Source organism: Polyodon spathula, chromosome 5, assembly GCF_017654505.1.
Source record: "Polyodon spathula isolate WHYD16114869_AA chromosome 5, ASM1765450v1, whole genome shotgun sequence".
In the NCBI taxonomy this organism is placed as follows: domain Eukaryota; kingdom Metazoa; phylum Chordata; class Actinopteri; order Acipenseriformes; family Polyodontidae; genus Polyodon; species Polyodon spathula.
Window position 1 is genome coordinate 17,146,252 of NC_054538.1, and position 14,170 is coordinate 17,160,421.

The 14,170-nt window shown below is 38.7% G+C and overlaps 1 protein-coding gene across 2 annotated transcripts in view; it reads left to right on the plus strand.

The window, feature by feature from the left end:
• fig4a (FIG4 phosphoinositide 5-phosphatase a) overlaps positions 1–14,170 on the plus strand; it is an 81,556-nt gene that overhangs the window by 53,056 nt on the left and 14,330 nt on the right. For both annotated transcript variants that reach the window (XM_041249908.1, XM_041249907.1), the window contains exons 22-23: positions 2,950–3,034; positions 7,346–7,435. In XM_041249908.1, the coding sequence (XP_041105842.1) occupies positions 2,950–3,034; positions 7,346–7,435 (175 nt within the window). The remainder of the gene's footprint in view (positions 1–2,949; positions 3,035–7,345; positions 7,436–14,170) is intronic.

The window sequence follows — 14,170 nt, forward strand, 5'->3', positions numbered from 1 at the left end:
TTATTATTTTTTAATGAGTTTTACGGGAAGTATAACGCAATTCTTCCCATAACATTAAAAAAAACCCCACAATGACTAATTAGATGACATTTTATTAAATGGATTCCAGTTATGTCAAAGTGCCTTTTGAAAAAAAAAAATTTACAACGTGCATTATTGCTTATTTATAGTTTCTTGTATCTTTGTTGTGAACACAGGAACATCTTAATAGGCAGTGCATATATTTTAATAAAAATAAATGACTGTCTTTTGAAGAGCAGCACATTATTTATAGGTCTCAATTAGAAGTGGTTAACGACTGATTGAAATACAGTATTTGACTAAAAGGAATGAACTAAACCAGCAAATTTTGATTTAATTCGTAAACAATGGCTAAACTGATGATGACAAATAGATTAGCAGTAGAAACATGCACATTATGACCTAGGTTTGATATCTCTTGTTTACTTCTAATTTTTTTAAAATGTTTTTTTAGAAGCTTAGCAGCACTACCTTTTATCTTATTTGCCATCTTGATGTATAAATTACAACTTTGGGCAGCCTATACATTAATAATAATAATAACTATGCTTTTTTCAAGCTAGGATCAAAAACAATGAAGGAAAATGAAGTCTGTGGGGGGAAAACAAAACTTAATTTGTTAAAAATCAGTCTAATGAATGTGATTCTAATGTGTTTTTTTTTTCATATCAAAACATAAATCAGCTGTCTGTCTGCATTTTTTGGAATGTAGTTAGAATGTTCTTGCAGTCATTAATACAGTGCAAGTGGTCTAAAGAGAGAGCAACGAAAAAATTGTGTTGAGATTGTACTTTCCGGTAGGTTGTTTAACGGTATCTGCAGTAAAAAGTTACACATTTTTTGTCCAAAGACCTTTTGCAGCTTTGTTTTACGTGTAACAGTTATTTAAACTGTTTGTCCTCAAACAATAAAATTCCACTGTTTGGCCTTGAAATGGAAACCACTGGTCTGATATGGCATTTGACAAAAAAAAAAAAAAAAAAAAACATCCATATAATCATCCATCTTTTATTGCAAGCATCATCTGTAAACAACTTAAGCTTTTTTTTTTCTTTCTTTTTTTTTTTTTTTTTTTTTACAGTCGTTCAAACTGTCAGGTAAAAACATGAAAGTATGTTTTCTGTTGTCTGAGTAACAGTGCAAAACAGTAAACCTAATTTATACTGTACATCTCTTTAGCCTAAATAAAGCACATGAAGTACAATGGAAAGAGGTATTTACTGTGTCAGTGTCATTCATTTTAATGGTGCATGACTTACTGTAAAGGCAAATCCTGTTTTTTTCAATATTCATGGGGTATGGGAATCGAAGGATTAATTGGAGACTCGTAATAGTAATGAAGATTGATTTTTGTGATGGTACATTGTGAACCTGTTTTTATCTGCTGCTTGCACGTGGATTGCAAGGCAGAATGGTGTCTTAATGTTTTTTTTATATATTTCAGTCCACTTGTAAGCCCTTACTCCCGCACCCACACCTTATCAACTGTAGTCAAAGGTCAGAATATGATGCATGTGATGTGAGATGTATTTGTAATGATGTGAGATACATTTACAATGATACATTAATATATATATATATATCATATATATATATATATATATATATATATATATATATATATATATATTATATATATATATATATACAGCTCTGGAAAAAATTAAGAGACCACTGCAAATTTTTCTTAAATCAGCATCTCTACATGTATGGCAGCCATTCCATTCCAGTGTCTGTTGAATTCCAACACAGGCACACTGCTTTCTACTGAATGAGGTACTGATTAGGGGATCACCTGAACCAAATCTTATTTAACGAGGTAAAGTATAAAAACTATCCTCTTGCAATAGGACCAGCTGGATGGCAAAACAGTGCTAGTAGTACCTCAAAAGTAATTGGAATCAGCTATTGACCATGCCTAAAGAGTTGAAAAGGAAAGTTTTGAGTGAGAAAAAGAAGGGTTCAATTCTGGCTTTACTGGCAGAGGGATACAGTGAGCGTCGGGTTGCTTCCATCCTTAAAATTTCAAAGACAGCGGTTCATAAGAACAAGGTCAAGCAGCACACATTGGGGACAACAAAGCTACAGACCGGCAGAGGACGAAAACGACTCTCCACTGACCGGGATGACCGCCAACTCATTCGAATGTCACTCAGCAACCGTAGGATGACATCAAGTGACCTACAAAAAGAATGGCAAACGGCAGCTGGGGTGAAGTGCACGGCGAGGACGGTTCGAAACAGGCTCCTAGGGGCAGGGCTGAAGTCGTGCAAAGCTAGAAAAAAGCCCTTCAGCAATGAGAAGCAAAGAAGAGCCAGGCTGAGGTTTGCAAAAGACCATAAGGATTGGACCGTAGAGGACTGGAGTAAGGTCATCTTCTCTGAGTCCAATTTTCAGCTTTGCCCAACACCTGGTCGTCTAATGGTTAGACGGAGACCTGGAGAGGCCTACAAGCCAGTGTATCGCACCCACTGTGAAATGTGGTGGAGGATCGGTGATGTTCTGGGGGTGCTTCAGCAAGGTTGGAATCGGGCAGATTTGTCTTTGTGAAGGACGCATGAATCAAGCCAAGTACAAGATTGTCCTGGAAGAAAACTTGCTTCCTTCTGCTCTGACAATGTTTTCCAACTCTGAGGATTGGTTTTTCCAGCAGGACAATGCTCCATGCCACACAGCCAGGTCAATCAAGGTGTGGATGGAGGACCACCAGATCAAGACCCTGTCTTTTTACCCAAACACATACCTATAAATAGTAAAACCAGAGAAAATGATAATTTTGCAATGGTCTCTTAATTTTTTCCAGAGCTCTCTCTCTCTCTCTCTATATATATATATATATATATATATATATATATATATATATATATATATATATATATATATATATATATATATATATAAAAATGTGTGTGTGTTTTTTTTTTTTTTTCTTTATACATCAACCCATGAAGGAAGCATATGGGCTAAATCTCTTGGAGTTCCCTTCAGAAGACGATTTATTGATCTACAAGCGGTAAGATTGTGTTTATTTTAAATTACTAAGAAGTGCTGTGACAAACACTGGATTTTCATGTTCGAATATTTGTGCATAATTTAAATATTGGTTCAGATATTCATTCATTTTCGAAAAGTAATAAAAGCCATTATATCGCTGAGAACGCAGGCAGAGACAGCATAGCAGCAGGGTCAGGGACAGGGACAGGGGGGTGGGGGGGAGGTGCATGTTTATGCCTTTTTATTTTACATGTTAAAGCAGAAAAATATCCCAGGAGTAAAGAATATGTTGTGTAGGCCTTACTTTACCCAAGTGAATTAAAAAAAAAAAAAAAAAAAAGGATGACAAACAGTAGTTCAGGATAAGCGTTGTTTTGTTTATTCCTGAAATAAATAGCACATAATGTTGACGCTGCATTTTGTTTAAAACTTATTTTATTATTTCTTTTGTCATTGCCATTTCTTCACTAAACTGAGGCCATATACAAGTTTGCATAAAGTAATAACATGGTTTACTTGTGCCTTTTTGTAGCTGAACAAGCAAACAAAAAATTTAATTTAACTTTAAACACTTCAAATAAAACAAAACGTGGAAAAGACGCTGTAAAATGAAAGGGAAAAAAACTCACCATTTTGGTTCTCGTTTATTACATTCCACATAAGTCACAATTATATATATATATATATATATATATATATATATATATATATATATATATATATATATATATATATATATATATATATATACACACACAGTACTGTGCAAAAGTTTTAGGCAGGTGTGAAAAAATGCTGTAAAGAATGCTTTCAAAAATAGACATGTTAATAGTTTATATTTATCAATTAACAAAATGCAAAGTGAGTGAACAGAAGAAAAATCTACATCAAATCAATATTTGGTGTGACCACCCTTTGCCTTCAAAACAGCATCAATTCTTCTAGGTACACTTGCACACAGTTTTTGAAGGAACTCAGCAGGTAGGTTGGCCCAAACATCTTGGAGAACTAACCACAGTTCTTCTGTGGATTTAGGCAGCCTCAGTTGCTTCTCTCTCTTCATGTAATCCCTGACAGACTCTATGATGTTGAGATCATGGCTCTGTGGGGGCCATACCATCACTTCCAGGACTCCTTGTTCTTCTTTACGCTGAAGATAGTTCTTAATGACTTTCGCTGTATGTTTGGGGTCGTTGTCATGCTGCAGAATAAATTTGGGGCCAATCAGATGCCTCCCTGATGGTATTGCATGATGGATAAGTATCTGCCTGTACTTCTTAGCATTGAGGAGACCATTAAATCTGACCAAATCCCCAACTCCATTTGCAGAAATGCAGCCCCAAACTTGCAAGGAACCTCCACCATGCTTCACTGTTGCCTGCAGACACTCATTCGTGTACCGCTCTTCAGCCCTTCGGCGAACAAACTGCCTTCTGCTACAGCCAAATATTTCAAATTTTGACTCATCAGTCCAGAGCACCTGCTGCCATTTTTCTGCACCCCAGTTCCTGTGTTTTTGTGCATAGTTGAGTCGCTTGGCCTTGTTTCCACGTCAGAGGTATGCCTTTTCGGCCGCAAGTCTTCCATGAAGGCCACTTCTGACCAGACTTCTCCAGACAGTAGATGGGTGTACCAGGGTGCCACTGTTTTCTGCCAATTCTGAGCTGATGGCATTGCTGGACATCTTCCGATTGCGAAGGGAAGTAAGCATGATGTGTCTTTCACCTGCTGCAGTAAGTTTCCTTGGCCAACCATTGCGTCTACGGTCCTCAGTGTTGCCCGTTTCTTTGTGCTTCTTCAAAAGAGCTTGGACAGCACATCTGGAAACCCCTGTCTGCCTTGAAATTTCTGCCTGGGAGAGACCTTGCTGATGCAGTATAACTACCTTGTGTCTTGTTGCTGTGCTCAGTCTTGCCATGGTGTATGACCTTTGACAGTAAACTGTCTTCAGCAACCTCACCTTGTTGTCTGAGTTTGGCTGTTCCTCACCCAGTTTTATTCCTCCTACACAGCTGTTTCTGTTTCAGTTAATGATTGTGTTTCAACTTACATATTGAATTGATGATCATTAGCTCCTGTTTGGTATAATTGTTTAATCATACACCTGACTGTATGCCTACAAAATCCCTGACTTTGTGCAAGTGTACCTAGAAGAATTGATGCTGTTTTGAAGGCAAAGGGTGGTCACATCAAATATGGATTTGATTTAGATTTTTCTTCTGTTCACTCACTTTGCATTTAGTTAATTGCTAAATATAATCTATTAACATGTCTATTTTTGAAAGCATTCTTACTTTACAGCATTTTTTCACACCTGCCTAAAACTTTTGCACAGTACTGCATATATAGTATAAAATCTATATAAAAATCACTACACATTTCCAGCAAGCTGGGCAGTGTTTAAGCGAGGAATTTCAGAATGAGATTCTGACTCGCTCCAAAGCAGCAGAACGCATTTTTGAGCCAGATGGCCTTCCATAGAGATCACTATGCATGCCTGTGTGCATAATGTGGTTTGTTTACTTTTTGCTGTCTAAAACTTTTAAATAGAGGTTCAAGAGCTGCTGTGTTGAGCCATATTTTTTTATTTGTATTTATTTATTTTTTTATATAGATTAATCTCCCATATCACACAGCGCTCTTTTTCATTTGCCATTTTTTGAAACTGTTGTGCAACTCCTGGTGAGGTAGTAAATAATTGCAAGGTATTGTTGTCATTTGTAGCAAATACGAACATCTGATTTTTGTATCTGAATACATGTCAAAAAATAGTTGTTCGAATATTCGTATATTCCCAGCACTACTATAAACAGCTGTGGCGCTTATGCTGGAGTGGCGGAAATTAGAAGTAATATGGTTTTGAAGGGTGCAGTTCTTTTTTTTTTTTTTGTTTGTTATTTGAGGGAGGTATATGTTGAAGTTCATTTCTGTGGATGCAACTTGATCAGGATGACAAAGATGTCCTACCACTTTAAACTGAAAGCTGTTGAGCTTGCAGATCTGAGTGACCTGATCTGGGTGATATGGTGCATCTTCCACTTCTAAATGATGGATTTCACTGCACTGAGAGGGATAATCAACGCCTTTGAGATATTATTGTACCCTTCTGCTCTGTGCCTCTCTACTACTTTATCCCTGACTTGTTTCGAAAGCTCCTTGGTCTTCATGGTTCCTTTGTTGGATCACTTTGTAAGCTGCAGCTTTTTATATGCCTGAGGGAAATGATCTACAAGTTAAACCACTTTGATTACACACAGGCTGAAACCATCTCACTAATTTTTTGACCTTTCAAAGAAATCAGTTGCGCCTGAGCTGATTTAGGGCTGCAGTAGCAAAGGGGTTGAATACTTATGCAACTGAGATTAATCAGTTTTTCTCTGTAAACCTTACTTATTTATATTCTATGTGCATTTTTTAACTTTATCAATGTGGAGTAGTTTGTGTAGATTCTACATGTAAGGTCTAATTTGAAAGCGTCGCGGAGTACGCTCAGGTGCCAACAAATTGTGAAAACTTTGCAGGGGGGGTGAATACGTCTGCAAACCACTGTGTGTATATGTATATATGTGTGTGTGTGTATACATATATATAATCTGTCACGTATCCGCCTTTCGCTATACTGCTATAATACAAAGCAAATTAAATATCTATTTGCTGAAGCGGTTTTTATTTTAGCCAAAGAGGTGTTCACGTGTGGCAGCAATGCACTAGCAAAAGCCACAAGACAGTGACGTCAGCTCCCTAGCAAGAAGCCTTCTTTGTTGTTGTGAATGGATTCTTTCAATGCAGTGCGTTTGTGCATTTGAGGAGAGGAAGATTTGTGAAATTAGTTGGAGACTGAAATTGATGAGAAGCAATTAAAACTGTGTGCTGCTTTTTATACGATAAATGAGAGCGGGTTGCGTAGAGGATTTATACTGGACCCTGACGCCCCTGATAAAACGAGGGTGTGTTTGTACAGTATTTGTTAGCCTATTTGTTTTTCTAAGGGGGTCTCACTATGTCACGGCCCTCGATATATAGAAGATTTATATTGGACCCCGACACCCACGATATATCGAGTGGGTGGTATGTGTGTATATATAGTTATGTGAGTCATAGTGAATTTGTACAAAAAATGACCATAAAGTACTATAGTATTCTGTAGTAGTGGTAGTAGTATTTTTTGGCAGGGAAGTGCTGAAGTTTAAGCTCCATACAGGTTTGCAGTTTTTACAATATCTGTAATTTTGTCACAATAATATTAAGAAATCCTGATTACAGAGGACAATACAGTGCACTCCTAGTGATTTGATTTATTAATGTGTCCCATCCCTTGTGTTCACTACAGGTTCGTTCACCTCGGACAAAGTCAGCATAAAGTGGAGAGGAGCAGCCAGCAGAAGACTGATTCAAGATACTTTGAGAATGTCATTAGCCTGTGAGTAGTCAATCACAATTATATATTTCCATTCTACCTAATGGTTATTTAGAAAAAGTATTTTTTATAGTTTAGTACAGTACTACTAGTTGGTTCCATGATGATCCTATTTTCATAAGCCCCTTTCACACTGGCGCTCCTTCCCGCATCCCGACCAGGGTTCTGGCTACCCGGATCCTACAATCCTACAGAGTGTGAAACCAGCGACCCTCAGGATGTGAGTCGTCACGCCTTGACCTGGGTCAAGCGAGACAAAATGCACGATGGTCATTAGTAAGCTGACAAAGTAACTAACAGCCGCTCCTGCGTGAAGGTTTCACTTAAGCAAGGATCTTGATAGCCATTTCTGTTTGATCTGTTGGGCCATATTTCTGTTAATTGAGACACACCATGAGCCAGATTGTTGCAGGAACATTTTCTCAAATTAATATTTGGGCTGACAAGAGAAAGAAACTTGGATGAAAATGTCCGTAAGAAGCACGCCTTCTTGAACAGATGAAAAGTCATGTGAATGTTGCTGCTTCTGGGGCATTGCCTACTTGCATTGTGCACTTGCTTCTGTCGTCCAGGTTGACACTGCTGTGTGAAATTGCATAGCCAACCCGCATGACACCAGGTCATGACCTGGGTAGAGTATGCCAGTGTGAAAGAGGCTATAGTGTATCAAAATATGTTGGTCATTTCTGCTCATTCTGCTTAAAAGGGGTACTGTAGCATGCAGGGAGCCATTAACTACAAAACAACTGTTGTTGCATCCCAGCTGTACATATGTTGGTAGCATACATCCCCTGTCATGGCTGTAAATTTAGAATTAAAACTGAATGAAAAAGTTGATGACCATGAAGGATATCAAAAAAGAATGTACAGAATAAGAAATGACAATGAATAGGTTAATGAAAGTTGCATAAGTGGTATTATGTCATTAGGTAAGATTCTCAAGATACATGCCAGAATGTAAGTGTGACAATCAGATGGACAGACAGATACCCCCCATGTGTCCCCAAACTCGAATACTCTCGACAGTTTATGCTACATAATGGAAATACCAAGTTTCCTTACAATTGGATGAGCACTTTTCCAGATATATGGAGGAATATAAAGTGTCTTGTATGTACAACTGCTTCCACCAAATCCCTATCACCTGGGATTTCATCACCTGCGGGGGATAGAACAGCCTTCTTGGATTGACAGACATTGGTTTCATTTGGATAAACCGTTCTGTATTTTTCATCCCTTTTAATCCATTCAGTGTTCTACACTGCCTACCGCTCCTTTCCACAGGGTTAACAGTAAGCCTCTCTGCTATTAGGATAAACCCAAGCTGTCTTGTGTAGTAGTATAGTATATTTATTTTTTATGTAGTGCCTTTCATAATGGACCACCATCACAAAGCACTTTACAGAGGTAGGCTGTGAACTGTGCATTATATGCAGAGTCACTTACAATAGGACATTGATTTAACATCTCATCCACAGGATGGAGCACAAGGAGGTTATGTGATTTGGCAGAGGTGGGATTTGAACCAGAGACCTTCTGGTTACAAGCCCTGGACTTTATCCACTTTGACACTGCCTCCTTAATAGTGTATACTTATATTTAAAGTACTGAATAACCAGAAGCCAGCATAGAAGTATCAGCTTGCAATACTTAGTTTGACCTCCCAAGATATAGACTCTTCTCTTTTACATGTGTTTACTTTCTATTGCGCCCAAGTAAAACACTGGGAGAAATTTACACAAAATTAACTGACCAGGAGCGGTAGGACCCCCTTGGAAATATTTGTGGGGATCCTGGAATTCCACACATTTTTCAAATGGTCACAATGCTGGTAGTTACTTTTATTGCAAATCTAAAAGTGGTAATATTAGGACAGGAGGGGAAGTGGATTACAAATATCCTTTGCTTGTGCAAAATAATTTGCTTCAAATGTCCTTTTTTTGATGTTTTCATCATTCAGACAGGTTCTGAGCTCTGTTGCTCTAACATTGAATTTTGAATATTTTCTGTGGATCAGAATCAATTTAGCATTCTGTATCTATTCAATCCTAGCTGAAGGCTCTTGAGTACTTTCTGATTTCCAAAGAAATCACGAGTGGGTCACCATCAGGAATTGTGCAAATCGTATGCAAATTCATCATTGACCTTTATTTCCTTACCATAAAGGTTCTTTGTACAGTATTTAGAATCTTGCCATGTCCTATCCAAACCTAATTAAACAGAATTAAAATACTGTAAATAAACAGATTCCACATGTAACCCAACAATCCTTATTCAATAGAACATACCAACAAGAACATTTCTCTCAACCTATTAGATTGTACACTTTTTCTTACTGTATATAAATATCCACCTTATCAATGTTTCCTTATTTGATCATTTTGCTTTCAGTTGTGAATATGACTTGGATGAAGGGTGTAAAGTGTCTTGCACGAGATTGGGACTGGGATTTTACTTGTCTGATTCTTTGCCATCTGATTGTTTTGAAAGCTGCTTCCCTAAGCCTCATAAAAATCCTTAGCAGCAGGTTGTCATGGCAACTTCTTTATTTGGTCTGGACATTATGGTAATGGACTGGATGCTTTCTAGCTGGATTCAGAAATACTTGTATATTCAAATCAATATCATTTTAAGGTTTTCAATATGTTTAATACTGGAGAATTGTGCTATCAAATGTCTGTGCAGTATGTTTGTCATTACTACAGTATAAACCCCTCATTTTAAAAGTGTGTAAGACCGTAGATATTTATTATCCCCTGCCAGGGAAAATAGTGGAAGTACCCTTCCGAAGCTTAGAAAATGGAACCAAGGTGCCCTTTTGATTTCGGCATCCCACAGGGTTTCTATACCTGTTGACCGAGTCATGTTTAAAAGGTTAAAGTGTTATTCTCAGTCTCACCAGCTTATAGTAAGCAAACCTACTTGTGTTTCAACAGCATGGGTATCTGTATATTTCTGGTCTAAACATAATGCACATCTGATAGCTTTGGAACTTGCTACCTGAGCAGCAAAAGCAAGTAAGAGGTGCTTTATTATATATTCTTAAACAGTGTTGCATTTATACCAGCCATCACCAGATGATTGTCTTGCTTTATTTAAGCGATAGAGCCCATCGATGCGGGCCCTACCGTGTGGTAGGTGACCGCGACTGGAGTTATGCGTCCCAAGCTGTAGACGAGGGCGCTAACGAAAGTCAAGGTCATCTACCACACGGTAGAGCATGCATCGAGAGGGCTCTATCGCTATTAGAAAACTATTTATTTATTTATTTATTTATTTTCTCTTTACAATTTTTTTTTAAAAACTAAACAAAGAAACTTTAAAACCTATATTTACCTTGAACTTCTGATATTTCGACTGGTAACATTCCGCTGAGGAAAATAGTCCCTAAGATAATCAAAACAGAAAAACGACATACACGTAGAGAAAATATTATTTATTATTATTATTATTATTATTATAATAATAATAATAATAATAATAATAATAATAATAATAATAATAATAATAATAAAAAAATTATTATTAATAACATATATTATTTATTGGGGTCTTACTCTTTCTTACTGTAATTTATCTGGACATGTACAATTGTTAAATAGCCCGTGTACTATTGAGTCTGACTCGAAACTTGTTGTTGGAGGCGGGACATCATTCAAGTAGGCAGGGAGTGTGTGGTGCGGAAAGAACTGAAACAGGTTTGGGAGTTTGACTGGCTGGTTTTGAGGGAGGATGTTGTTTGGAACCAGCCCTTGACAGAATTGTGGACCAATCGTGCCTTCCCTGTTGATTTGCCGTACAGTAGCTGTGAATTGAGCCTTCATTACGGTGTCCTTTCACAGACATGATTTCCCTTGTCTCTAGACCAGAGTCAGAAAGTATGTTTATTAGTAGCTTTTTATGTTATCAGATTAGTTGTAGATTAGAATGTTATGGAAAAAGACTGTATTTGTGCATGGATTGATTTTAAAATATAATTCGCAGCACTTCAGTGTTCCAGCGGGCATCTATGCAAAGTAGAAGCCTGCCAGATCTGGAAGCTGATTGGCTGTTTGCACTCAATCTTTTTCTCATATGCAAGAGATGACTATAAATACACTTCCACCTCTAAATGTCAATGTATGACACATTTTAATGAAGTTTTAATTATAAGAGGATTTGGACTTACATTATTTTTCTGAACTCAAGTTGGCTTTTGTAGAAGCCATTACAATAAAAATAAGTACCAAAACCATGTTACATAAAAAAAAGATACAGAGCAATATGGAATGTCCCCATAAAGCACTTTGCCTTTTGAAGCCTTGCGTCAAAGTGTGTGATTGTGTTTGCAACCATTTTTTGGAAACTTTTTGTGATTGAAAAACTTAGAAATGAGCTCTGTTTGCCGTCCTTTTTGGGAGGTGTTTATAGTGTCACCTCTGTAGTTTCAACTGTCGTGCTCTGATGCTGTTGAACAAATAGAAATATCCAACTTACTTGCAAAAAAACATAAGAAAATGTGTGCGGAAAAGGCGGCCATTCGGCCCATCAATGCTTGTCTGATTCCTAATAGCTTAATAATGCTGATTTTCATATTTGATGTAAACAAGTGGAAAAGAAAAAGAACACAGAACAGCTACAGGAAAAAGGTAGATAAAATAACCTCCATACAACCAATAAAAAAAATATATATATATATATATATATATAGATGGTCTTCAGTGAGTTACAGGAAAATTATTCCATCTACGGTTTCTGTGACATCATAAATTACGAGACCGATGGATACCCTTGTGATGCTAATATTAAAGAAGACGAGGTTCAGCAGTACAGTTGGGTTTTTTTTAAACTTTGTATTTCAGTGCTGTACAGACGTTCTATGTCATTATCTGTTAGTGCTACAGCTTTGTTTGAATGATTGCCTTTACTTTTTTTTTATTATTTTGATCATCAATGAACATTTCTGTACTGTGGGTGTTGTCGAGTGATTGATAACAAGACATTTTTGTGTTTGAATTGAAAGTGATGGTCTCGAGTCGAGTGGGTCAAAGTTCAAGTATATTTTCCTCTAGAGGAATTATCAGTTTTTGATATCATTATTGCGGTATTATGCCTTTTTCTTCAAATGGCTCAGGATGCAAATATAGCCTTCACCCTTATATATATATATGTTATATATATGTTTTTTAAAAAATGTACACAAGGGCAAAAGCCCTTCAGCTGTTTAAAAAGAAAACAGTGCAGTAAACTTGTTATTATGATTTGTAATTATACAGAAATTCTGTGGATTGTATCATGATTATTAGAATAGAATGTTCATTCCTAGAGGTTCCAAAGTTCCCATTTTGAGGATAGAATCTTGTTCCCTTTCAAGTGAAATGACAACCATTACCGAATGGGAAGAGCCTCTGACCATTCAGTCACTGAGCACATATAAAAAAGCTGCCCTATCAGGGACCTGCTGTGACAGGGAAGTCCCTCCCACCTCCTGCTGAAGAGGGATGTCCTCACACTAGCATATCACCATTTTCTCTCACATCACTGAGACAACACTCGGATCGCTTTGCGCTCTCCTTGTGCTGGAAATTGGCGCCTTGGCACGGTGAAAACGCTCAGAATTGAGTCTCTAGCCTGCCAAAAGGATTTGGTATGGTAAGCTGCTACATTTTATGAGTATATTGAGATTGCTAGACGCCTTAGTCTCACTCAGGTAGATTTTGCTGAATAGAGCTGGTTTCGACCCCTTTGTAGAGATTGGCGCTAAGCTTTTTTTTCTCTTTCTTAATCTTGTAGTTCTTACTGTGCTTGATCTCGTGAGCTGTTGTGGCAGCTGCTGTTGGGTGACCCGACTGTCACGCGGCTCCGTCCCGATGCCGTTTGGCTCGGCTCCAGCTACCGTCCAGCTTGGGCATACTGTGCCCTTCTCAGCCTCGACGGCGATTGACTCTCTCAGCGCTTACCACACTCCTTCTCCGCGCCGATTGACTCGGCGCCGACGCCCACGCTGCCATGTCATTGCACTCTGCAGGGTCCTCCGCTGGGTTTCACCAGTGCAACCAGTGTGCAGCGAAGCTCCCAAAGGAGGTTGGGCACACTCGCTGTGTCCGGTGTTTGGGACTGGCTCGTGCAGCCAAGGCGCTGACAGGAGAGTCGGGCTGCTCTACTTGTTGACGGTTCACTAATAGAACCAGGCACAGAAAGCTCCCCCACTCCCGCTCTCCATTTCTGGCCCCACCTAGACCCCCAAGCCCCGGTGAGCTGTCCTTTACTGCCTCAAGGTTGGACATCTCTGACCTCGCCACTTCGGTCGGGCAGGCCACAGCCGGGGACTCCACACCAATCCTCCTGTATACCTCTCAGAGGGATGTTACCTGGCCTGTTGAGCAGGAGGGAAAGGGGAATCGCTTCCTTAAGCAAAGAGGGCACCCGACACAACATGCCCTACCTCTCTGTGAGGAATTTTTGGAGCTGGTTTGCACTTCCTGGAGTCACCCGGCGTCTGCTCCATCTGGCTCCAGAACAGCGGAGTCCCTGCTGCACACCGCCAGAGCCCAAGAAGCTTGTCTGAGCATGTTCCCTCCCATCGGGGACACGGTCACTGTGTTGGTACAAGGGTCCACCTTCACCAGGGAGGATAAAGACCCTACCTGCCCTTCCAAGCCATGGAGGACAACTGATGCAATGCTGAAGAAATGATATACTTCAGCAGCGTTGTCTGTCTTGCCCATCTTGGTGCTCTATCAGTCACAGTTACACAGT